Raw genomic sequence first — 25,250 nt, 5'->3', positions numbered from 1 at the left:
AACTTTTCAAGTCCTTAATACAGTGCTCTGCACACAGTAAGCTCTCAATAAATACGATTGAATGAATGAATACTAAGTGCTTGGGAGAGTACAATATAACAATAAACTGACATAGTCCCTGACCACAGTGAGAGCTATTTAAATACTTTTGGATGGAATAGGTTATTTTGAAGGTACTTTTTTTTTTTTTTAAGGGAGCAACCCTGATTTGCAGGGGAGTGTTAAGAAACATATAGGAGGTTGGATGAGGAATTCTAATAATAATAATAATAATGTTGGTATTTGTTAAGCGCTTACTATGTGCCAAGCACTGTTCTAAGCGCTGGGGTAGACATATGGGAATCAGGTTGTCCCACGTGGGGCTCACAGTCTTAATCCCCATTTTACAGATGAGGGAACTGAGGCACAGAGAAGTTAAGTGACTTGCCCACAGTCACACAGCCGACAAGTGGCAGAGCTGGGATTCGAACTCATGAGCCCTGACTCCAAAGCCCATGCTCTTTCCACTGAGCCATGCTGCTCCTCACTGTACTGTACCCACTGTGTGGGATCAAAAATGTAATGGAATAAGATGAAGTTGAGAATAATGAGTGTTTCAAGGGCAAATAGGGAGCATTTAAACTAGAAAGTTTCCAAAAGAGGGAAACAAGGAAATCCTGATTCTCAAGGAAGCAGCATCAAACAGGCAGGGCCCGGGGGTATGGGCGGGCTTGAGTGTAGCATATGAGGGCTGTGATGTAATCAGATGTGCAAGAAGTCCTAAGGATGAATCGTGACATGCACCTTTTTACCTATCGACCTTCATGACAAAGCACCAGAGTGTGGTTGAAAATGGTAGGGGGCCTTCTCAGGTTCTTTGTTCCACCAAAATCACCAACATAATGCTTCCAAAAGCAAATGTGTTGCCCCTGCAGTTATGTACAAAAGGGATCAGGTTTGTACCCCCTAGATGTTCATTTTCCACAGAATTCCCTCCTTAGACCAAATTGAAGAAGGAAATTTGCAAAAATAATCCCCCAGACTAACAAATTTCCTCCCAACTCCATCAGAGGCCCAGGGAGCCCTATTTTCAGTTTGAAAGGAGCTAAGTTTCAGCACATTGAATAGACTGCATTTGTTTAGTCCACCCAGTCCTGGGGTCACAAGGAGCAAACTGTCCTTTTTGAACTGAAGGTGAAGGGTGCTTTATCCAGATGCATTCTGCTTGATGTCAAGTTTCTAGAATAATAATAATAGTATTTATTAAACCATGCACTGTTCCAGAAGCAGGCTTAGTTCTGCGAAGCCCAAGGTGAGTGAACTGGTTTCCGGTGGCATCTTTCACGTTCACTTCTGCGTCGTCTATGCTCTCTGATCTGTGACCTTTGGGCATTTGAAATCCGCCCCACCCACAGCTCTTGTGTACATATCATTAAATTATTTCTTATTAAATCTTTATTCATATCAATGCCTGTCTCCCCCTCTAGGCTGTAAGCTCGTGATGGGTTGGGAACGTGTCCGCTAATTCTGTTGTACATTCCTAAGTGCTTAGTACAGTGCTCTGCACATAGTAAGCACTCCATAAACTGACAGATTGTTTTGGAACACCTAGGAGTGGCTGGGTTAATGTTATTTCACTTCTCTGTGCCTCAGTTCCCTCATCTGTAAAATGGGGATTGAGACAGTGAACCCCACGTGGGACAACCTACCTTGTATCTACCCCAGCGCTTAGAACAGTGCTTTGCGCATAGTAAGCGCTTAAGAAATACCATAATTATTATTATTATGATGATGTCACGCAGAATCCTCTGGAACCACTAAAGTGTTATCCCTGCTGCTGCCTCCAGAGGGAACAGCAAACAACCCAACAACTCTGCCCGCCAAGGAAATATCTGCCAAATCCTGGAAATTACCTCGCAAACATTTCCATCTTGAGTCATCCCCTTTTTCATCGAACGACCATCTTCCCCTAGTATTGATACTGTTTTTGGCTTCTGGTGTTTGCTTCAGATTGCAGACTTCTTTCAAATTGCTCCATCTTCTTCAGAACAGTGGTCGGCACATAGTAAGCGCTTAACAAATACCAACATTATTATTATTACTATTTGCAGGGTGAAAGACTCTTGTATTGTTAGTGTCTCTGCCTTTCTCTCACTTGAGCAGCTGAAGCACCTTAGGTGTAATGCCCTTCCCTCCTCCTTCCTTTATGGATTTCCCAGCTCCCTGTGAGAGGAGGGTGAGACCCATTATTAGCTCCACATTAGACAACAGAAAAAATGAGGTTTGGCGTGTCTTGCCCAAGTCACTGACTGAATCAGTGGAGGGATTTTGACTCATGATGACTCTTGACTCAGAGACCTGGACATGTGCCACTCTTCAGCTCTGCCCTCTTTCCTTACAATGCGTTGGATAATCAATTCTTAAGGAAACACACTTCAACTTCTGGCTCCTAAAGGCAGCATAGGTGTTGAGATAAGGCATCACTTTATTTAATTCTATTTTCCTTTCACACCAGCCGAATGCAAAGACGGACTCGGTGTCTTCTGGGGGAGATACCCACGCTAAATTAACAAGCCAGAAGACAGGCAACGCACCTCCTAGAATTGACATGCCCAAACCACCACCTCCCTTTAGGGCAGGGTTCAGGTGTGCCGTGGGTTCCACCCTAGTGTGACCTGCTTTCCAGTGCTGGGTAGTTCTTGGAATCCTTCAGGTTCCAGAGTGTAGAATGTGGTTGCTTCCTCATCAGGAACTGACTGGATGGCATCTGCTGGGTCTAACCTGGCCACTGCAGCCCTGAGTTGGGCAAGAAGGAATCTTCTCCCCCATTCCAGTCCATACTCCATTCTGCCGCCTGAATCATTTTCTTCAAAAGCGTTCAGACCATGTTTACTCCCCTCCTCGACAAACTCCAATGGTTGCCCATCCACCTCCCCATCAAACAAAAGCTCCTCTCCATTGGCTTTAAAGCACTCAATCACCTTGCCCCCTCCTACCTCACCTCGCTCCTCTCCTACTACGACCCAGCCCACACATTTTGTTCCTCCAAAGCTAACCTTTTCACTGTACCTGGATCTCATCTATCCGCTGACCTCTCGCCCACATCCTACCTCTGGCCTGGAATGCCCTCCGTCCTCATATCAGACCGAAAATTGTTCTCCGGCCCCCCCGCCAAAGCCTTATTGAAGGCATATCTCCTCCAAGAAGTCTTCCCTGACTAAGCCCTCCCCTCCTCTTCTCCCACTCCTTTCTGCACTGCTCTTACTTGGAGAAGCAGCGAGCTCAGTGGAAAGAGCCCGGGCTTGGAAGTTAGAGGTCACGGGCTATAATCCTGGCTCTGCCACTCGTCAGCTGTGTGACTTTGGGCAAGTCACTTCACTTCTCTGTGCCTCAGTTACCTCCATCTGTAAAATGGGGATTAAAACTGTGAGCCCCATGTGGGACAATCTGATTACCTTGTATCCCCCCAGTTCTTAGCACAGTGCTTGGCCCATAGTAAGTGCTTAACCAATGCCATCATTATTATTACTTGCTCCGTCATTCATTCTCCCTCCCATTCCTTCAGCACATATGTATATATCTGTATCTAAGGTAATTTATTTATATCAATGTCTGTCTCCTCCTCTAGACTGTGAGCTTGCTGTGGGCAGGAATGTGTGTTGTTATAATTTATTCTCCCAAGTGCTTAGAAAAGTGCTTTGCATACAGTGAGCACTCAATAAATATGGTTGAATGAATAATAATAATAATAATGTTGGTATTTGTTAAGTGCTTACTATGTGCCGAGCACTGTTCTAAGCTCTGGGGGAGATACAGGGTAATCAACTTGTCCCACGTGAGGCTCACAGTCTTCATCCCCATTTTACAGATGAGGTAACTGAGGCACCGAGAAGTGAAGTGACTTGCCCAAAGTCACACAGCTGACAGGTGGCAGAGAGGGGATTAGAACCCATGACCCCTGACTCCTAAGCCTGGACTCTTTCCACTGGGCCACGCTGCTTCGCTAATGAATCTCTGCTTCTCTCAGTGAATGAAAGGAATCCTTACCGCCAAATGAGTGGGAGCTCTAATTCCCGGGAAATAATAATAATAATAATGTTGGTATTTGTTAAGCACTTACTATGTGCCGAGCACTGTTCTAAGCGCTGGGGTAGACACAGGGGAATCAGGTTGTCCCACGTGGGGCTCACAGTCTTAATCCCCATTTTACAGATGAGGTAACTGAGGCCCAGAGAAGTTAAGTGACTTGCCCAAAGTCACACAGTTGACAAGTGGCCGAGCCGGGATTCGAACCCCTGAACTCTGACTCCAAAGCCCGTGCTCTTTCCACTGAGCCACGCTGCTTCTGGTAATAATGTTGGTATTTGTTAAGCGCTTACTATGTGCAGAGCACTGTTCTAAGCGCTGGGGTAGACACAGGGGAATCAGGTTGTCCCATGTGGGGCTCACAGTCTTAATCCCCATTTTACAGATGAGATAACTGAGACACAGAGCAGTTAAGTGACTTGCCCACAGTCACACAGCTGACAAGTGGCAGAGCTGGGAAAGGATTCCCACCTTCTCTTGGTCATCTTGATTCTGTTTCCGGAAAGCCCGGTTCCCCTTTTTGCAGTAGAGTCTCTTGGGTCCTTTCTCCAAGCCCAGCAAAAATCTCCAAGCCACAGTTTCCTTCTCCCGCCTCCCCCCAACTGCTGCCGGACACTGCTCCTTCCCCTTGAACTTTTCTCCCCCAGCCTCCCAAACCTCAAAGAGAACCCTGGGCTCCAGACTGAATCAGAGGGCTCATGCCCTGCCCTCTAAGGCAGAGGAAGAAAAAGGGGTTTTGTTGACTGCCTCTTTAGAGAAGCTACGTGATCTAATGGAAAGAATACAGGGCCCAGGAGATCTAGGAGACCTGGGTTCTAATCCCGGCTCTGCCATTTGCCTGCTGTGTGACCTTGTGTGACCCTTAACTGCTGAAGCCTGTTTTCTCATCTGTAAAATGGGAATAACCAATCAGTAGTATCTATTGACCACTTACTAGTGTGCAGAGCATTGTACTAAGCACTTGGGAGAGGATAAGACAATAGAGTTGGAAGATAAAATCCCTGCCCTCGAGAAGCTTACAATCCAGTGGGAGAGCCAGATATTAAAGTAAATTACAGATAGGGGAAGCAACAGAGTACAGTGATACGTAAATAAGTGCTGTGGGGGCTGGAGGTGGGGTGGGTGTCAAAGTGCTTAAGGGATACAGCCATAGTGGATAGGGGACACAGAGGGGAGGGCAAATAGGAAGGGAAAGCAGGGTGTAGTCAGAGAAAGCCTCTTGGAGGAGATACAAACTATGAAGATGGGGAGAGTAGTGGGCTATTGGATGTGGAGGAAGGAGTCACAGGCCAGAGGGAGGATGTGGGTAAGCGGTTGACAGCAAAACAGGCAAGATGGAGGTTCAGTGAGTCGGTTAGTGTGAGAGGAGACAACTGTGTGGAGTTGGATCGTAATAACAGATCAGTGAGCTAAGGTAGGAGGGGGAGAGTTGATAAAGTGCCTTAAAGGAAATGGTTAGGAGTTTTTGATATGGTGATAGAAGGGCAACCATCAGAGGTTTTTGAGGAGTGGGGAGGCATGGTCTGAGTGGTTTTTAAGGAAAATGATCTGGACAACAAAGGGAACTGGAGACGCAGGAGGCGGCCTGGCCTAGTGGATAGGGCCTGGGAGTCAGAAGGACCTGGGTTCTAATCTCTGATCCACCATTTGTATGCTGTGTGACCTTGGGCAAGTTACTTCACTTCTCTGGGCCTCAGTTACCTCATCTGTAAAATGGAATTGAAGACTGTGAACCCCATGTGGGACAGGGACTGTATCCAACCTGATTACCTTGTATCTACCCCAGCGCTTATAACTCTGCTTGGCACATAGTAACTGCTTAACAAATACCATTTTTTAAAAAAAGGCAGCGAGGAGGCTGCTGCAGTAGTCAAAGCAGGCTACCTGTGCTGTTTTCCTACTCCTTTAGACCATGAGCCCCATGTGGGGCAGAGTCTATGTCTGATCTGATTGCATTTACCCCTACATTTCGCCCAGTGCTTGGTATGTAGTAGGCACTTGGTAGCTATTCATAATTGGTACTTATTATTGGACTCCTGAGCAGTTGTGGGGCTAGAAGACAGGTGGGGTCTCCTGGGGTGAGGGTCTGGATGGTTGCAAGAAAATTGGGCTGTCTTGTCTCTGCATGAGGGGCTTTAGGGAGAAATAGCATGGACTAGTGGATAGGGCAAGGATCTGGGAGTCAGAAGGGCATGGGTTCTAGTCCTGGCTCTGCCACTTGTGTGGTGTATGACTGTGGGTAAGTCACTTCACATCTCTGTCCCTCAGTTCCCCCTTTTGTAAAATGGAGATTTAGACTGTGAGCCCCACGCGGCACAGGGACTCTGTCCAACCCGATTTGCCTGTATCCACCCCAAGCTTAGTATACTGCCTGGCACCTAGTAAGCACTCAATAACTACCACAGTTATTATTAGGGCCTCTTCACTTCTCTGGGTCTCAGTTACCCCATCTATAAAATGGAGATGAAGCCTGGGGGGCCCCGTATACCTTGCTTTGACTTCTGATAGGAATTTTTCCCCCTTCTAGTCTGCGAGCCCGTTGTTGGGTAGGGATTGTCACTCTCTGTTACCGAACTGTACTTTCCAAGCGCTTAGTACAGTGCTCTGCACACAGTAAGTGCTTGATAAATGTGATTGAATGAATGTAGTATGGTGCTCTGCACACAGTAAGCACTCCATAAATTCATTTATTCAATTGTATTTATGGAGCGCTTACTGTGTACAGAGCACTGTACTAAACGCTTGGAATGTACAGTTTGGCAACAGATAGAGACAGTCCCCATCCAACATCGGGCTCAGGGTCTAAACGAGAGCTCACCTCCTCCAGGAGGCCTTCCCAGACTGAGCCCCTCTGCTCCTCCTCCCCTCCTCATTCCCCCTTCTCCTGCTCTTCCCCTTCCCCTCCCCACAGCACTGTTAATATTTGTATATATTATTTATTACTCTATGTTGTTAATGATATGTATCTATCTATGATTCTACTTATCTCGATGATATCTACGCCAGACTACTTGTTTTGTTTTGTTCTGCTTTGCTTTGCTGTCTGTCTTCCCCGTTTAGACTGTGAGCCCGTTACTGGGCAGGGATTGTCTCTATCTGTTACCAAAGTGTACATTCCAAGCACTTAGTACCGTGCTCTGCACATAGTAAGCGCTCAAGAAATACGATTGAATGAATAAATGAATAGAAGAGGGGAGACAGACAATAAAACAAGTAGACAGGTCTCAATGCCATCAAGAAAAATTGAATCATAGATGTACACACACACATATATATATAGACATCATTAATAAAATAGAGTGATAAATAATATATACAAATATGCACAAGTGCAAAGGCATGACCACCGCATCGGCCTCCTCAAATCAGGGTGCTTGTTAAGTAGCTACTCTGTGCCGGGTACTGTTCTAAGCGCTGGGGTGGGTACAAGGGAAGGAGGTTGGACATAGTCCCTTTGGATGAGGGTTGGGGAGCAGGAGAGGGAACGGTGAGCCTCTCCCTCCCCTGACATCAGTTCCTAGTGCCTGGAGGGAAGTTCATTCGTTCGTTCAATAGTATTTATTGAGCAATTACTCTGTGCAGAGCACTGGACTAAGCGCTTGGAATGGACAATTGGGCAACAGAGAAAGACCCTCCCTGCCCCACAACGGGCTCACAGTCTAAACAGGGAGACAGAGAGCAAAGCAAAACAGAATAAAACAAAACGACATCATCAAGATAAATAGAATCGTGGAGATATACAGGTTATTAACAAAATAAATAGGGTAATAAATAATGAATACCAATATGGACAGAGACCCTGTGGATTAGGGAGAGGGAGCTGTGAGCCTGTTGTAGGGTAGGGATGTCCAGTGCTCTGCACAGAGTAAGCGCTCAATAAATACGATTGAATGAGCGAATGTTTTGTTTTGTTGTCTGCCTCCCCCTTTTAGCCTGGGAGCCCGTCGTAGGGCAGGGACGGTCTCTCTCTGTTGTCCAGTTGTCCATTTCAAGCGCTTAGTCCAGTGCTCTGCTTAGTAAGTGCTCAATAAATACGATTGAATGAATGATTGAGTTCTCTCTTTAAATGGGCCTGATTGGATTTGCTTTGCTGTCTGTCTCCCCCTTTTAGACTACGAGCCCATTGTGGGGCAGGGATGGTCTCCATCTGTTGCTGCATTGTCCATTCCAAGCGCTAAGCCCAGTGCTCTGCACATAGTAAGCACTCAATAAATACAATTGAATGAATGTTTTGCTTTGCTGTCTCCCGCTTTTAGATGCGAGCCCATTGTGGGGCAGGGATGGTCTCCATCTGTTGCCCAGTTGTCCATTCCAAGCGCTTAGCCCAGTGCTCTGCACATAATAGTAAGCGCTTAACAAATACCAACATTATTATTATTAGAGTATGCGCTCAATAAATACGATTGAATGAATGTTTTGCTTTGCTGTCTGCCTCCCCCTTTCAGACTACAAGCCTATTGTGGGGCAGGGATGGTCTCCATCTGTTGCTGCATTGTCCATTCCAAGCACTAAGCCCAGTGCTCTGCACATAGTAAGCGCTCAATAAATACAACTGAATGAATGTTTTGCTTTGCTGTCTCCCCCTTTTAGATGCGAGCCCATTGTGGGGCAGGGATGGTCTCCATCTGTTGCCCAGTTGTCCATTCCAAGCGCTTAGCCCAGTGCTCTCCACATAGTAAGCGCTTAACAAATACCAACATTATTATTATTAGAGTAAGCGTTCAACAAATACGATTGAATGAATGTTTTGCTTTGCTGTCTGCCTCCCCCTTTCAGACTACGAGCCCACTGTGGGGCAGGGATGGTCTCCATCTGTTGCTGCATTGTCCATTCCAAGCGCTAAGCCCAGTGCTCTGCACAGAATCAGCGCTCAATAAATAATATGAATGAATGAATGAATGAATGAATGAATGAATGAATGAATGAATGAATGAATGAATGAATGAATGAGAGGCGGGGAGCCGCCCCCTCCCCTGACATCAGTTCCTGGTGCCGCCCCAATTGTTCCTCCTCTTCCTCCACCTCCTGCAGCTGTAGGTTCTGCAGCAGCTCCTCCAGCAGCTCCTGCTGCAGCTCTTGCAGCTCGTCCTGCAGCTCCTGCCCCTGCCCCCGTCGCCCACCATGAGTGGCCCTGGCCTCCGCTGATCTCCGGGTCCGGGGGTCCGGGTCCGGGTGGTCAGCGTCAGGACGGAGCGGCCGGCGTTGGGACCCCCGGACCCCCGGAGGGGCAGGCGGCGGGGGCGGCGGCCAGGGGGTCCCGGGGGTCCCGGGGGTCCCATGGAGCCCGGGGAGGTGAAGGACCGCATCCTGGAGAACATCTCTCTGTCCGTCAAGAAGGTGAGCCGACCGGGCCCAACCCACAAGGCGGGGACAGACGGACAGGCCCCGGGCCTGGCCCCCCTTGACCCCAGGGCCAGCTGACCCCCATCTGCTGCGGGACCCCCCTCCCCCCAAAGCATTCGGACAAAAATCAATCATCACTCAGAATAATAATAAATGATATAAATAGCGATGGTATTTGTTCGGTCCTTACTATGTGCCAAGCACTGCTCCAAGCGCTGGGGGGGAAACAAGGTGATCAGGTTGTTTCTGGGGTGGATGCAAGGTAATCAGGTGGGGCTAATCAATAATAATAGTATTTAAGCCCTTACTATGTGCCAAGCGCTGTTCCTAGCACTGGGGGTTGGGGGGAAACAAGGTAATCAGGTTGTCCTTGGGGTGGATACAAGGTAATCAGGTGGGCCTAATGAATAATTATGGTATTTGTTAAGCCCTTACTATGTGACAAGCACTCTTCTAAGCACTGGTAGATACCGGGTAATCAGACTGCCCATGTGGGGAGTCTTAACCCCAATTTTACAGATGAGGTCACCGAGGCCCAGAGAAGTGAAGTGACTTGCCCCAAGTCGCACAGCTGACAAGTGGAGGAGCTGGGATTAGAACTCATGACCTCTGACTCACCAACCCAGGCTCTTGCCACTGAGCCATGCTGCTTTATTTATAATTTTATAATGGCATTTAAGTGCTTATTATGTGCCAAGCAATGTTCCAAGCGCTGGGGGTGGGAATCAAGGTAATCAGGTTGTCCCTGGGGTGAATACAAGGTAATCAGGTGGGGCTAATAAATAATTATGGTATTTGTTAAGCCCTTACTATGTGCCAAGCACTGTTCTAGGCGCTGGGGTAGATACAAGGTAATCAGGTGGTCTCACATGGGGCTCACAATCTTCATCCCCATTTTACAGATGAGGTAACTGAGGCACAGAGAAGCCCAAGGTCACACAGGAGGCAAGTGGCGGAGGCAGGATTAGAACCATGTCTTGTGATGCCCGGGCCCACGCTCTTTCCACTGAGCCATGCTTCTTCTTGCTAATAATAAGAGCAGGCTCGGGGCTTGTCAGGGGTCTTGGGGGCTACAAGAGGAAGACCCTCTTAGGATGCTGACTCAACACCTCCCCCCCCCCCCCGGGAAATTAGCCCTGGGACAACCTGATTACCTTGTTTCCATCCCCACCCCCCCCCCAGTGTTTGGTACATAGTAAGTGCTTAATAAATACCATCATTATTATTATTATTCCCCTGCCAGTGCTCCACAGCCTTATCCTCTATGGCCCAGCCCCAGGGCCTCACGCTTACTGGCCCAGCTAGACTCCTTCAGGCAGCCCCATAACTTCCTCCACAAGCCCACCCCAGTCAGGATCAAGATCGGTCACCAAATAATTTGTGTTTCCCCATCCCAAGCCCTCTGCTTGCGCTACCACCAATCAGTCAATCCATCTGTGCTATTTATTGAGCGCTTCCTCTGTGCAGAGCACCGCACTAAGTGCTTAGGAGGAAGCAGCATGGCTCAGTGGAAAGAGCCTGGGCTTGGGGGTCAGAGGTCGTGGGTTCTAATCCTGACTCTGGCCGCTTGTCAGCTGTGTGACTTCACTTCTCTGGGCCTCCTTTCCCTCATCTGTAAAATGGGTATTGAGACTGTGAGCCCCATGGGGGACAGGGACTGTGTCCAACCTGATCTGCTTGCATCCACCCCAGTGCTTAGTACAAACCAATACTATAACAAAATACAATACAACAGACCTGGCGGGGACGTTCCTCACTATTCCTTACTGAGTTGGTGTGAACCTGGGGAGAGTTCATTGAGGTTCTGCCACACCATGATACGGAAAGTTTTGAGCAGTGATTTGTAACCCTTGCTGACTATGGAAGTTTGGATTTATAGAAAGCGATCTAATGGCTGCTGTCTTCCTCAACCCAAGTAGAAATTTTTAGGCCTGAGCTGGAGTGTTTCCTTGGAAAAGGGTCTGTAAATGAAGTAGTGTGGCCTAGTGGATAGAGTACAGACCTGGGAATCAGAAGGACCTGGGTTCTAATCCCGGCTCCGCCACCTGTCTGCTGTGAACTTGGGTGAGTCACTTCACTCTCCGTGCCTCAGTTCCCTCATCTGTAAAATGGAGGTTAAGACTATGAAACCCATGGGGGACATAGAACGTGTCCAACCCGATGATCTTGTTTCTACCTCAGTGCCTAGAACAGGGCTTGGTGTGTAGTAAGTGCTTAACAAATACCACTATCATTATTATTATGCTCAGCTAAGTACCTTTAACTGGAATGCTAAAATAATAAGAATAGGAATAATGGTACTTGATAAGCACTTACTATGTGTCAAGCACTGTTCTACAAATTGGGATAGTTAATCAGGCGGGACACAGCCCTGTCCCACAGGGGCTCACAGCCTAGAAGGGAGAACAGGAATTGAATCCCCATTTTTACAGATGAGGAAACTGAGGCACAGAGCATTAAGTGAGTTGCCTAAGGTCACACAGTAGCGGGGTGGAGCCAGGATTAGAATTTAGGTCCTTTAATTAGGCCCGAACTCTTTCCACTGAGCCACTCCACTTCTCAACTAAATTCATAGATTCCCCCCCCCCCCAATTTAAAAGTAAGGAAGTTTGTTTCTGATGATTGGATTGAAGGGTATTCCCCTCTGTAGAGTTTACATCTCCAACCAAGTGAATAGAGCTAGCTAGTTTTCAAACTAAGCAAAATGAAAAAATAGAATCTTTTATGTTGTGAATCTTTAAAACTATTTTTTCAGCGTGAAAGTAGAAAACTATTTTCAAGAATAGGTTTGAATTTAAGAAAAAACAAAAATCAATGTTGTTAAAATTCCTATTAAAAACTCAAATCTCAATCCCACTTCTTAGCTCTAAAAAGGATTGCTTTCTTATAAAAGTATGTTAGCTTTTTATTACAGGGCATGGTTTTTGCTCACCCACCAGAAAAGTCATTTAAGCAAAAACATCAAGATAAAAAAGCAATAAATCATTTGAAGAGAAAGGAGAACTGTATGATGACCTTTCTAATCTAATCTGTGGTGATAGTAACTTCAGGCAGAGGATTGACTCCTAAGTATTGAGAAAGTGATTGAGAAAGGGAAGCTTCCAGTTGTTGGGGTGGGGCAGGGGCTGTACTCCCCTATAGGGTTATTTTAATCCCTACAAAACAGTTTTAATTTGAGGGGGGGAATTGTATAATTTGAGGGGGGGATTGTAGGACTAGAATAAAGAAAAAAGTGTGAATTGGCCAAATGGAGTTTATTCGCCACCCTCACTCAGGCCCATGGCACTTCTGTCCATATCTGTAATTTATTTTAATGTCTGTCTCCCTCCCTAGACTGTAAGCCTCTTGTGGGCAGGGAGCATGTCTACCAACCTTAGTTGGATCGTTCTCTCTGAAGTGCTTAGAACAATCCTGTATACACAGTAAGTCCTATATAAGTACCATTGATTGATTGATTCCAAACTGTTTTCAGCGACTTATTTTAGCTTCACTTTTCTTTGCAGTTCCTCACTTTGATCAGACACTAGCACAGGTACTCTTTACCTCATTGGCTACTGGGCTACACTTAAACCAGGAGGATTTTGTTAACAATCAAGTTTCCAGTGATTTCAGAGTTAGTTTTTGCATCTCACGTCCACAGCACTTGGAGACTCCTAGAGGGGCGAGGGAAGTTTTCCATTTTGGACCAATCAAGAAATGACTAATTGAGTAGCTGTTCTCTACCAAAACTCATTGCAATAAATCATCAAGCGACAGATGGAAAAGATTTCCATTGTTCATTCATTCAATAGTATTTATTGAGCGCTTACTATATGCAGAGCACTGTACTAAGTGCTTGGAATGTACAACTTGGCAACAGATACAGTCCCTGCCCATTGACAGGCTTACAGTCTAATCGGGGGAGACAGACAGAGAAAAACAATAGCAATAAATAGAATCAAGGGGATAAACATCTTATTAAAACAATAGCAATAAATAGAATCAAGGTGATGTACATCTCATTGTTTACTGGTCCGTGATCTGGGTATAGGCAGCAGGCTCAGAGCACCGTAAATTATCTGCATCCCACTGTGAGTAAATAGCCAGTGAGGGGTTTTTTCGCTGCCTTGGGCCCTGCTACTCAGTAGCGATGGAGCCTCCCATCGTAACCACTGGACAGACCCTGGTGCATTCGGAAAGACTTTGGGGCCAAGAGCCTGCGCAGAGGAATTGATTCCGCTGCCTGTGGTTTGGGCAGTTCTGTTTGCACTCTCTCATCTCTGCAGTCCCATTCCCACCGAAGCAGTGACTGCCACGAGAAGCAGCATGACCTAGAGGATAGAGTATGGCCCTGGAAGTCAGAGGACCTGGGTTCAAATTCTGGCTTGACCCCATGTTTGCTGTATGACCTTGACCATGGCCTAGGTTAAACAGCATGGCCTAGAGGCATGAGCATGGGTTTGGGAGTCAGTCGTGCGTTCTAATCTCAGCTCTGCCACTTAATAATAATAATAATAATGATGGTATTTGTTAAGCCCTTACTATGTGCCAAGTACTGTTCTAAACTCTTGGGGAGATACAGGGTTATCAGGTTGTCCCACGTGGGGCTTACAGTATTAATCCCCATTTTACAGATGAGGGAACTGAAGCACAGAGAAGTTAAGTGACTTGCCCAGAGTCACACAGATGACAAGTGGCAGAGCCTAGATTAGAACCCTCGACCTCTGATTCCAAGCCCATGCTCTTTCCACTAAGCCACGCTGCTTCTCACTTGTCTGCTGTATGGCCTTGTGCAAGGTACTTAACTTCTCTGTGCCTCAGTTACCTCATCTGTAAAATGGGGATTAAGATTGTGAACCCCACATGGGACAAGGACTGTGTCCAACCTGATTACCTTGTATCTCCTCCAGTGTTTAGAGCAGTGCTTGACACATAGTAAGTGCATAACAAATATTATTATTATCATCTGTAAAATGGGGGTTAAGATCATGGTACAGGAACTGTATCCATCCTGATTATCTTATATCTACCCCAGCTATTAGTACAGCATCTGGCCCATAGTGAGCGCTTAACAAATACTATTAAAAATAATAATAGCTGGGCAGGTGTGCAGCACATTGCCAAACCCAGTTGTGCCCAAAGTGGCTATGTCAGGGTGGCAGTGATATGCCGTAGCACCATAGACCAGCGGGTGGCTACCAGAGTAGTTGCCTCCATGGTCTTTGCTGCCCACGCTAGCCTACTATTTTCAGGATTCCTCCTGAGCCTTTCAGCCACCTCTTTGTGCAGAAGAACTAAAAAAAGAAATCTCTGAGCAGTTGCGGCCCAAAGAGCCAATCTTATTATTTGAGCCTATTGTACAACTTAAACACATTACTATTTCTTATTAATAATCATTTGCATTTTAATCTTGTATTTATAGTGCCATTTTAGAATGAGCTTAGTAAGAGAGAAGAGGTGGGGGAGAGAAAAAGAGAAGTGAGAGGCAGAGAGATATGAGTCTGTTTTCATATTAGGGAGTTCTGCCTTGTCTGTTTCCTCTCGGGCTTACTCAAGTCGCCTTACCTCGATGTCCACTCTGTCTTGGACCACCTCTGGACCCCATCTCTCAGGCTTCCCGAGGTTCCCCACTGGTCAGCTCTGGGGGACTGGGGACAGCTTTGCTATCGACCCTTGCTCTCTCCAGAGTGTGGCCCACAGGCAGTTTGCTCAGGGGCCGATTGTGGAGGAAAATCTTTGCCCACGTTAGTACCATCAGGAGAAAACTGGGCAAGGAAGGGCTGGGAGTGTTTGAAAAGGCCATTGCGTGTCCTACCCTGCTCACCGGAGGCAGCCAGGAGAGAGAGAATGAATGTTCATCTGGTCGTTTTCACCCTCTTCCTCCTCCACTCCCTAACTGCCGCATCCAGGGCTGGCTCACATGAAGCTGCAGAGTAAGTGCCCATGGTGCCCGACACGGGCCTTAACTCATCCCTTGACCCCGGCACTTCCCTGTCCAGCGGGCAGCCCACCTGCTGCTGCTGTCATGTGTTTGGCCCCCTGATATAGCGGCTGTTTTTGCCCCCGATGGGCAAGTTGGGGAGTGGTCTTTGTCCCTGCCCAGTCTTGGTCCTATTGCTGCTTGTTTCTGGAGGCAGCAGGTGGATGGGTGGAGCTGCCGTCTTGAGTCCCTCCCCCATCCCCTTTCCTGTTCCAAGGGATGGGACGGACCAGCTACTTCGGCTCGGCTCTCTGCACAGCTTTTTGCTATCAGGGGGCAAAGCTAATGGTGCCCCCTCCCGCGTCACAGCATTGAGTCTCCAGGTAGGCCCCGAGGTTCGATGCCCAAAATTGGTTCCGAGAAGAGCCAGTTGTGGCTCAAGAGCCACGGGCTGCCGGCCCCTGCCAAAGACAGTTCTTTAGTCAGAAACCTCACCATGGATGTCCTAGTCCCAGCGAGCCTTCCCCTACTTCTTGTTATTTCACCCCTCTGCTGAGTTGAAGTGTGGAGCGGGGTAGAAATGTTGGACGTGTAAGGAAGCTGACCACAATGGCTTGGAGGGGGAGAGGTTCTCAGAACTCTACCCCCCCTCCTCCAAAGGGGGATTATTGCTAGGCCATTGAAGGGTTCATGAGATAGAAAGAGGGGAGAGGAGGACCTCTCCCTGTGATGTAACAGCTCCGTAGGACTCCTGACTGGACCCAAAGGAAACCACCGGGACAGACCTACTCCTTCTTGGTTTAGGTGACGATGGTTGTCCTAACTTTAAAAATTAGGTCCTCCCTAAAATGGAGGGCAATTGGCTTCTATTACTCATATTATCCAAAGTGGAAATTGGAGTTTGGCACTAGAGATTGCCGACCAATATTATTATTGTGGTATTTGTTAAGCACTTACTGTGTTTCAAGCACTGTATAAGCACTGTGGTAGTTGCTAGTTAATCAGGTCACAGTCCCCATCAGGCTTCACAGCTCTCCATCACCTTGCTCCCTCCTACCTCACCTCCTTTCTCTCCTTCTACAGCCCAGCCCTCACACCCTGCTTCTGTGGTGCTAACCTCCTCACTGTGTTTCGTTCTCGCCTGTGCCGCCGTCCACCACTGGCCCACATCCTACCTCTGGCTTGGAATGCCCTCCCTCCTCACATCCACCAAACTAGCTCACTTCCCCCCTTCAAAGTCCTACTGAAAGCTCACCTTCTCCAGGAGGCCTTCCCAGACTGAGCTCCCATTATCCACTGCTCCTCCTCCCCTCCCCATCGCCCCTCTTCCCTCCCTCTGCTCAACCCCTCTCTTCGCCCCACAGCACTTGTGTATATATATACATATTTATTATTCTATTTATTTTATTAATAATGTGTATATATCTATAATTCTATTTATACCGATGCTATTTATGCCTGTCTACTTGTTTTGTTGTCTGTCTCCCCCATGCTAACTGTGAGCTCGTTGTTGGGTAGGGATTTTCTCTATCTGTTGCCGAATTGTACTTTCCAGTGCTTAGTACAGTGCTCTGCACACAGTAAGCGCTCAATAAATACGACTGAATGAATGAATGAACATGAGATTCCCACTGTAAGTAAGAGGGAGACAGGCACTGACTCTCCATTGGACAGGTGAAGAAACTGAGGCACAGAGAAGTGAAGCCAGAGGTCACACAGCAGGCAACTGATGGAACCCAGATACTGCCGAATCCCAGGCCTGTGCTCTTCCTACTAGGCCATGCTGCTCTTCAGTATGTTTACTGAGACAGATATTCACATATATATATGTGTGTGTGTGTGTATATATATATATATATATATATATGAAAAACCTCCGTGGACTGCAGGAACTTAGTTTCCTGTAAATCGCCTGTAGATGGAACCTGACATACTTTTTGTCTCAGAAAATATCTCAAGTTTCCGGTCTTTTTAGTTGCCACCTCCAACAGATATCTGGAAATGAGGCTAAGCCTAAAAAAAAAACAGCAGTTCTGGAGTCTGGGCCCCATTTGACCCATATTTCTTTGTGACCTTTGAAAGTCGCTTAACCCCTTTGTACCTCTGTTCCTTCACCAATAAAATGGGATTAATAATACCCCCTCACAAGGATGTTTTATAGCTCAATGAGATGTGTGCGAAGCTCTTGAGCTTCTTGAGAGGGGTTAACCTTAGTTCATAAGATGGTTGTTATTGTTGTATTTATATACTAGTAAATAATGATATTTAGGATGAGCTATTTTCAGCCAGCGTGGTTTTCAGGAAGGCAGATTCCTCATCTTGGTATCAGAAAGGCATAGTCTCTATACTCTTTCCATCAGCATCATATTAATGTCTGTCTGTCTCTCTAGACTGTAAGTTCCTTGTGGGCAGGGAACCTATCTGCCAGCTCTGTAGTAGTGTATTCTCCTAAGCTCTTAGAACAGTGCACTGCACACAGTAAGCACTCAATACACAGTAGCACTCAGTAAATATCTTTCATTAGGGGTACTTCTGATATGAAATCAGGTAGTTGAAGGGTAGAGGTCCAGATTAATTGGAAATAAAGAATAAGCAGTTTCCATATGTTCTTGAAGGTAAAATGCCCTGCTAGTTGTCTCTGCAACAACAGTTACGCAGAAATATTGTTCCTCAAGCCAATCCCCAGTGTCTTAGATTGAGGCAAACTATTCATTTTGTCACATGAGCACCTATTCACAACTTCTGGGAGATAGAGAACGTTTTGGTTGGAATTTTACCTATGGTCACATTTTTGTATCTGAAAAGGTCGAAAGGCTACAAGGGTTGTGAGTTGTGGTTTGAGGATATATCATTTTTGGTGTCTCTCCTGGTGGTTCATTTGTCATGATTTTTTTTTTTCCCCTTTCTCCTCATTTTCATTCATCTACACTCCCTGACCCCTGACTACAGTAGCATACCATGAGGAAAAAGATTCAGAACCGAGTGAAACTTGAATGGGGGCAAATGAGGGCATCCACGTTTCTTTGCTAGGCCTCCTCTTGTTTTTGGACCATGGTTTAGGGAACCTGGACTAAAAATGTCTTTCACTGAAGGTTGCTCTCAAAAATACAGTCGTGACAGCTGTTTTAAACTGCCGGTAGGCCCATGGAACAGGTTAAGGCAATGGCCTATTCCTCCTGTGTTTACGGCTAAGGGAAGCTGGCTAGGACATTAGGATTATAATGCTTCTGCAGGTATGCAGGGAAAGCAGTCACTTACTTGGGACCAGAACCATAACATGAGGACATTCCGTTGGAGAAGCAGCATGGCCTGGTGGAAAGAGTGCGGACCTGGGAGTCAGAGGACCTGGGTTCTAATCCCGTCTCTGCCACTTGTCTGCTATGCGACCCTGGGCAATCACTTCACTTCTCTTGGCCTCAGTTCCCTCATCAGCAAAATGGGGATTCAGTACCATTCTCTGTCCTATTTAGACCGTGAGCCCCATGTGGGACCTGATTTTCTTGTATCTACCCCAGCATTTAGTACAATGAGAGGGACATAATAAGAACTTAATAGTTTCCGCAATTAGTGTTATTCATTCCTTCCCACCAAGTTGGTCCCGAAGCCTCCCCTTCACTTCCTGCCAATCCCAGTTTCCTCTTTGGGCAGGCAAGGCGTGAAGATGGCGGGTGAGTAGGTAGGTCTTCTCTCTTGGTGCTTGAGGTACCATACAAGGTCACTTAAACTGTGCAGAGGAACCGGCTAGCGTATCCCTGTTTGGGATCCACTCAGGCAGCTGTTGTTCAAATCTGCAGGGTTGTCAGGCCTGTCAGATTTAGGAGCCTAGCATTTGGACAGTGGATGCTCCACATTCTTCTACCTCCTCCACTGACTGGCTCACTCACTGTCATTCTGGAAACCGGCTGGATCTGCCTCTTTCTGGAGGGCGGTCCGGTGTTGGAACTAGTCCAGAACCAGCTGGAACTCACCAGGGAAGGGGCTGTGTCGCTAAACCCCACCCCCAGTCCTTGCTGTCTGCTGTCCCTTTGGTCAACAAGAGCCCCTGCCCTCCCATTTTATAAAAATAATAATTATGGCAATTATTAAGCACTTACTATGTGCCAGGCACTGTATTTATTCATTCAATAGTATTTATTGAACGCTTACTATGTGCAGAGCATTGTACTAAGTGCTGGGGTGGATAAAAGCAAATAAGGTTGGACGCAGTCCCTGTCCCACGTGGGGCTCACAGTCTCAAGCCCCATTTTAGAGATGAGGTCACTGAGGCACAGAGAAGTGAAGGGGCTTGCCCACAGTCACACAGCAGACAGGTGTCAGAGCAGGGATTAGAACCCATTTCCTCTGATTCCCATTTTATTCCACCTAGAGGCCCTAAGCGTCATCTTCAGTGGTTGACCGGCCACTGCCCCTTCCCTCTCAATCAGTGAATCAATGGTATTTATTGAGCACTTACAAAACTCACCTATGCTGGGCAACAGCGCCGCCGAAGAGAGTCGAGGGCGGAGACTCAGGTTTACTGCAAGGAAGGAGGCAATAGTAAACCGCTTCCATATTTTTACCAAGAAAACTCTATGGATACATTACCAGAACGATTGCAGGTGGAGAACGGGGCATACTGGGAGAGATGTGTCTGTGGTGCACTATGATTTGGAAACAACTTGACTGCATGAGACAAGACTCTGTGCAGAGTACTGTACTAAGAGCTTGGGAGAGTCCAGTACAACAGAGTTGGTGTACATTCGCCTCTCCCACTTTGCTCCTTCACCACTGGGGCTTTCACCATCCCTCTCTCCTGAAGACCTGCTTGCTTCTGGGACAAGAGGGTGGCGAGAGGGATGAGGCTGTAGAAAGGTTGGGGAAGACGGGCAGCAGAGGCCACCAATATTCTGGTTAGATATTTAAATTTTTTTTTTTTAACTTTCAACAGAAATGCCTAAGGGAAAGAGCATGGGTCTCGGAGTCTGGGGACCTGGGTTATAGTCCCAACTTCATCACTGGCCTGCTCTGGGATCTTGGGCAAGTCATGTAACTTCTCTATGCCTGTAAAATAGGAATTCAATAGAAATTCAGGAATTCATCTTTAAAATAGGAATTCAATATCTGTTCTCCCTCCTACTTAGGCTGTGAGCCCCATATGGGGCAGGGGTTATGTCTGACCTGATTATCTTGTAGCCACCCCAGCATTGGCTTGGCACACTGTAAATGCTTAACAAATATCACAGGTATCATTATTATTATTGGTGAAGTATGACACCCAGAGGCTTGTAATGCACAGGTGGTTTGCATACATCTGTCATATATCCCATCTTCAGCAACCCAAAAATGCCTTATTTTTTTTAATAGTATTTCTTAAGAGCTTACTCTGTGCCAGGCACCGTTCTAAAATCTGGGATAGATACAAGGTAATCAGGTTGGACACAGTCCCTGGGGCTTGCAGTCTTAGTCCCCATTTTACAGATGAGGTAACTGAGGCCCAGAGAACTGAAGTGACTTGCCCAAGGTCTCACAAGTGCACAAGGTCTCACACCTCTGGCAAGTGCCAGAGCCAGGACCAGAACCTAGATCCTTCTGACTCCCAGGCCCATGTTCTATCCACTAGACCATCCTACTTGGGTTCCTCTTGCAAAACTCAAAAAATGCTTAAGGAACTTAGTCACCAGAGTTAAGGCCATATCCAGAGTGAAATTTCAGTGCTCAATCCAAACTGAGCCCAACAAGCAGGGCTCAGACCTGACCGACACCTGTTTTTCTAGATGACAGTGATGTATTCTCTGAGATATCATGCCCAGAGGCTCCTTCCCCTCACACCCTCTCTAGGAAGTGGAGGAAGGTAGGGTGGGTGACAGTGTTAAGATGTGAGCCCTCTGCCTAGGACTAAGAAACGGGCTGAGGGGAGCAGCGATGAGCGAGCGCTCAGAACACACTCTGTCTTTCCTGTCCCTCGGGGCTCCGCTGACTCTGCCAGAATACCATCAATGGGAGCAAAATGCTTTTTCTCTAGCCCCGTGAGGGACTCCCTAGCCCCTCCAGCTCCCTCAATTGATAGGCCATTGTCAGCCAGATGGTTGTTGGTCCACCTTGTGAACATGCAGGCTTGGCTGGACAGAGTGTCCCCTCCAGCCAGTATCCCAGAGGCAGAGCAAGAAAAATACTGGGGCCCAACAGCCCCCCACCTCTTAGATGACCACACTCTGCTGCCACACAAACACTCAGCACTAACAGCTTGCCTCCTCACCCGTGGTGATCCTGGGCATTCCCTGCCCCGAGGATCCTGGGCTGTACTCCTACTAATAATGATAATAATTGTGGTATTTGTTAAACACTTACTGTGTGCCAGGCAATGTTCTATGTCATGTACCCCCTCTTCAGCAACCCAAAAAGGCCTTTTTTTTTAATGGTATTTGTTAAGAGCTTACTATATGCCAGTAATTGTTCTAAGCGCTGGGCTAGATACAAGATAATCGGGGTGGACACAGTCCCTGTCCCACAAAGGGCTCACAGTCTTAATCCTATTTTACAAAAGAAGGAACTGAGATGCAGAGAAGTTAAGTGACTTGCCCAAGGTCACAAAACAAATAGTGGCAGAACTGGAATTAGAACCCAGGTCCTTCTGACTCCCAGGCTCATGCTCTTTCCTCTAGGCCATACTGCTTCCTGTAGGGACCTTCCTTGGAGGTACACAAAGATTTGCTGTTCTAGGTGTTTGTGTCCAGTTTCAAGGTCTTCACAGGATCAACAGTTCATCTTAATAATAATAGCAATAATTATGGTATTTGTTAAGCGTTTATTCAATGCCAAGCATTGTTCTAAGTGCTGGGGAAGATACAAGATAGGCCAGATTCAGCCCCCATCCCACACAGAGCTCACAATCCAAGTAGGAGGGAGAGTAGAGAATGCATACCCATTTTACAGATGAGGTAAGTGTTGTGAGGCTGGATAAAAAGAGCAGGTCAAAGTGATGCAGAAGGGAGTAGGAGAAGAGAAAGAAGGGCTAAGTCAGGAAGGCCTCTTGGAGGAGATGTATCTTCAATGAGGTTCTTAAGGAGAGGAGAGTAATAGTCTGATACAAAGAGGGAGGGTGTTCCAGGCCAGAGGCAGGACATGGGCGAGAGGTTGGTGACAAGATAGATGAGATTGAGGTACAATGAGAATGTTAGCACTGGAGGAATGATGTGTGCAGGCAGGGTTGTAGTAGGAGAGTGGTGAGGTAGGAGGGGGCAAGGTGATTGAGTGATTGAGTGCTCTCATTTTAGAGAAGGAATGAGGCCTACTGGGAAGAGCATGGACCTGGGAGTCAGAGGACCTGGGTTCTATTCTTGGCTCTACCCCTTGTCTGCTGTGTGACCTTGGGCAAGTCCATTCACTTCTCTAAGCCTCAGTTACCTCATCTGAAAAATGGGGATTAAGATCATGAGCCTCATATGGGACAGGGACTCTGTCCAATCTGATTATCTCATATCTACCCTAGGCCTTAGTACAGTGCCTGGCACGTCGTTAGCGCATAACAAAAGCAAGAATAACAACAACAAAAATTGAGGGAGTGAAGAGGCTATCCCGTCTGCCAGCTGCAAAGGCAAGTTGGAAGATGCCCAGGATGTTTTGGGACTCAGTAGGAAGTTATCTTTGAACACGAGGTGGAAAGCAAAACAGCTCATCATCTGTCAGGAACAGGCTCCCTGGGCACTTGGAGGCACCCACTGCCCTTTGGATTTCATCAACTGTTTGTACCCAGGGGTTCAAAGCAGAGGCAAGGGCTGAGCCCACCTTCTTTCCTTGGAACTCATGTGTCCATGACTGAGATAAAATGAATTTCCTTGGAGATTTAAAAGTCTATCACTACTTAAGATGCAGTCGGACAAGTCAGTGAAGAGGAGAGGAAGTCCTTTAGTCCAGAAGCTTGAGCTCTCCCATTGATTGATTCATTCAGTCGTATTTATTGAGCGCTTACTCTGTGCAGAGCACTGGACTAAGAGTTTGGGAAAGTAAGATACAGCAGTACAGCAATTGATGGACTCCAGCCCATATTTTTCCCTCCTCACCCCTCCAAGATACTTCCCAGAGTTTTGGGGTGAAGATCCCTGCTTGTGTAGCCTGTGGCACAGTCCTCCTTCACATCTCTGACACAGCACACCCACTCTGTTGGCACCGAGGTGAGGCTGATGAAGCTGGCAGGACCTTCTCTCTCACTAATTTTTACTATGGAGCAGAAAAAAAAGCTCTCTCTCTGGCTGCTGTGGTTGTCATCAAGTAGGGTTTTCAGCCTGAGTGCTGGGTGATACCAAATATTTCATTCTATCGCATTTGTTGAGCTCCTACTCTGTGCAGAGCACTGTATTAATTCAGTAGTATTTATTGAGCACTTACTATGTGCAGAGCATTCTACTAAGCAATTGTAATGTACAATTCAGCAACAGATAGAGACAATCCTTGCCCATTAATGGGCTCACAGTCTAAACGGGAGACAGACAGCAAAGCAAAACAGAACAAAACAAAACATCATAAAGATAAATAGAATCATGGAGATATACATCTCATTAACAAAATAAATAGGGTAATATATACAAATAAGCACAGTCCTGAGGGAAGGGGAAGGGGGAAGAGCAGAGGGTGGGATGGGAGAAAGGGGAGGGGAGAAGGAGCAGAGGGAAAGGGTGTCTCAGTCTGGGAAGGCCGCCTGGAGGAGGTGAGCTCTCAGTAGGGCTTTGAAGAGAGGAAGAGATTTAGTTTGGTGGATGTGAGGGAGGGCATTCCAGGACAGAAGAAGGACATGGGCCAGGGGTCGATGGTGGGACAGGCGTGAACGGGCCACTGTGAGGAGGTGAGCGGCAGAGGAGCAGAGTGTAGGGGTGGGCAGTAGAAAGAGGGAAGGGAGGTGAGGTAGGAGGGGGCACAGTGATGGAGAGCTCTGAAGCCAAGAGTGAGGAGTTTTTGTTTCGTGCAGAGATTGATAGGCAACCACTGGAGGTTTATGAGGAGGGGAGTGACATGCCTGGAGCGTTTCTGCAGGAAGATGATCCGGGCATCGGAATGAAGAATAGACTGGAGCGGGGAGAGACAGGAGGAAGGGAGATCAGAGAGAAGGCTGACACAGTAATCCAGCCGGGATATCATGAGAGCTTGTACCAGCATGATAGCAGTTTGGATGGAGAGGAAAGGGCGGATCTTGGAGATACCGTGAAGGTGAAACCGGCAGGGGTTGGTGACAGATTGGATGTGTTAGGTGAATGAGAGCAGAGTCAAGGATGACACCAGGGTTGTGGGCCTGATCCACTGTACTAAGCGCTTTCAGACTGGAGGTCTGGGCCCTAAGCAGAGCCGATAATAGGCTCCTCTTGGATGAGTTCTGGTCTCTAGAGGACCTCTCCTGCCCGTTCTGTTTACCCAGAACCCAACAGTTTCTGTTCCTGTCAGGCGAATTATGACTCTCGCAGCTAAGGTCCATTTGGTAGGAATTAAGAGTTCCCCCCTGTTGATCAAGTTTTTCCATTTTATTTTGATGGTATTTGATAAGGGCTTACTAGGTGCCAGGCACTGTACTAAGCGCTGGGGTAGATACAAGCTAATCAAGTTAGACACAGTCCACATTCCACATGGGGCTTACTGTCTTAATTCCCCTTTAACAGGTGAGGGAACTGAGGCACAGAGAAATTAAGTGGCTTTCCTAAGGTCACACAGCAGACAGGTGATGAAGCCGGCATTAGAGCCCAGGTCCTTCCGACTCCCAGGCCCGTGCTCTGTCCCCTAGACCACCCAGCTTCAGTTGAGCATCAGTAGACAAATGTTCAGGAAGCTGAATCTGTAGTGTGTATGCACACACACAAGGAGTTTTAAGCCAGAAACACAGCCTTCTCTCAGTTAACCCTCGTATTGGCAAAGAAAGGTAGCAAAAATAACCAAAACAGAAGATAATCCCAAGCTCCTCTTTTCGGCCAAGAGATTTGAC

General features: G+C 47.1%; 1 protein-coding gene across 5 annotated transcripts in view; it reads left to right on the top strand.

The window, feature by feature from the left end:
• Positions 1-9,077: 9,077 nt before the first annotated feature.
• The window catches only part of PLEKHM2 (pleckstrin homology and RUN domain containing M2), a 58,162-nt gene continuing 41,989 nt past the window's right edge, over positions 9,078-25,250 (top strand). For 3 of the 5 annotated variants that reach the window (XM_029065739.2, XM_029065736.2, XM_029065740.2), the window contains exon 1: positions 9,079-9,402. In XM_029065739.2, the coding sequence (XP_028921572.1) occupies positions 9,343-9,402 (60 nt within the window). In that variant the 5' untranslated portion in view covers positions 9,079-9,342. Of the gene's footprint in view, positions 9,403-25,250 lie in introns of all 5 variants that reach the window. The other 2 variants (XM_029065738.2, XM_029065737.1) reach the window with 2 other exon arrangements.

Source organism: Ornithorhynchus anatinus, chromosome 5 (assembly GCF_004115215.2).
Source record: "Ornithorhynchus anatinus isolate Pmale09 chromosome 5, mOrnAna1.pri.v4, whole genome shotgun sequence".
Taxonomy (NCBI): domain Eukaryota; kingdom Metazoa; phylum Chordata; class Mammalia; order Monotremata; family Ornithorhynchidae; genus Ornithorhynchus; species Ornithorhynchus anatinus.
Note: the sequence above shows the minus strand (reverse complement) of the source record. Positions and strands in the feature narration are given on the sequence as shown.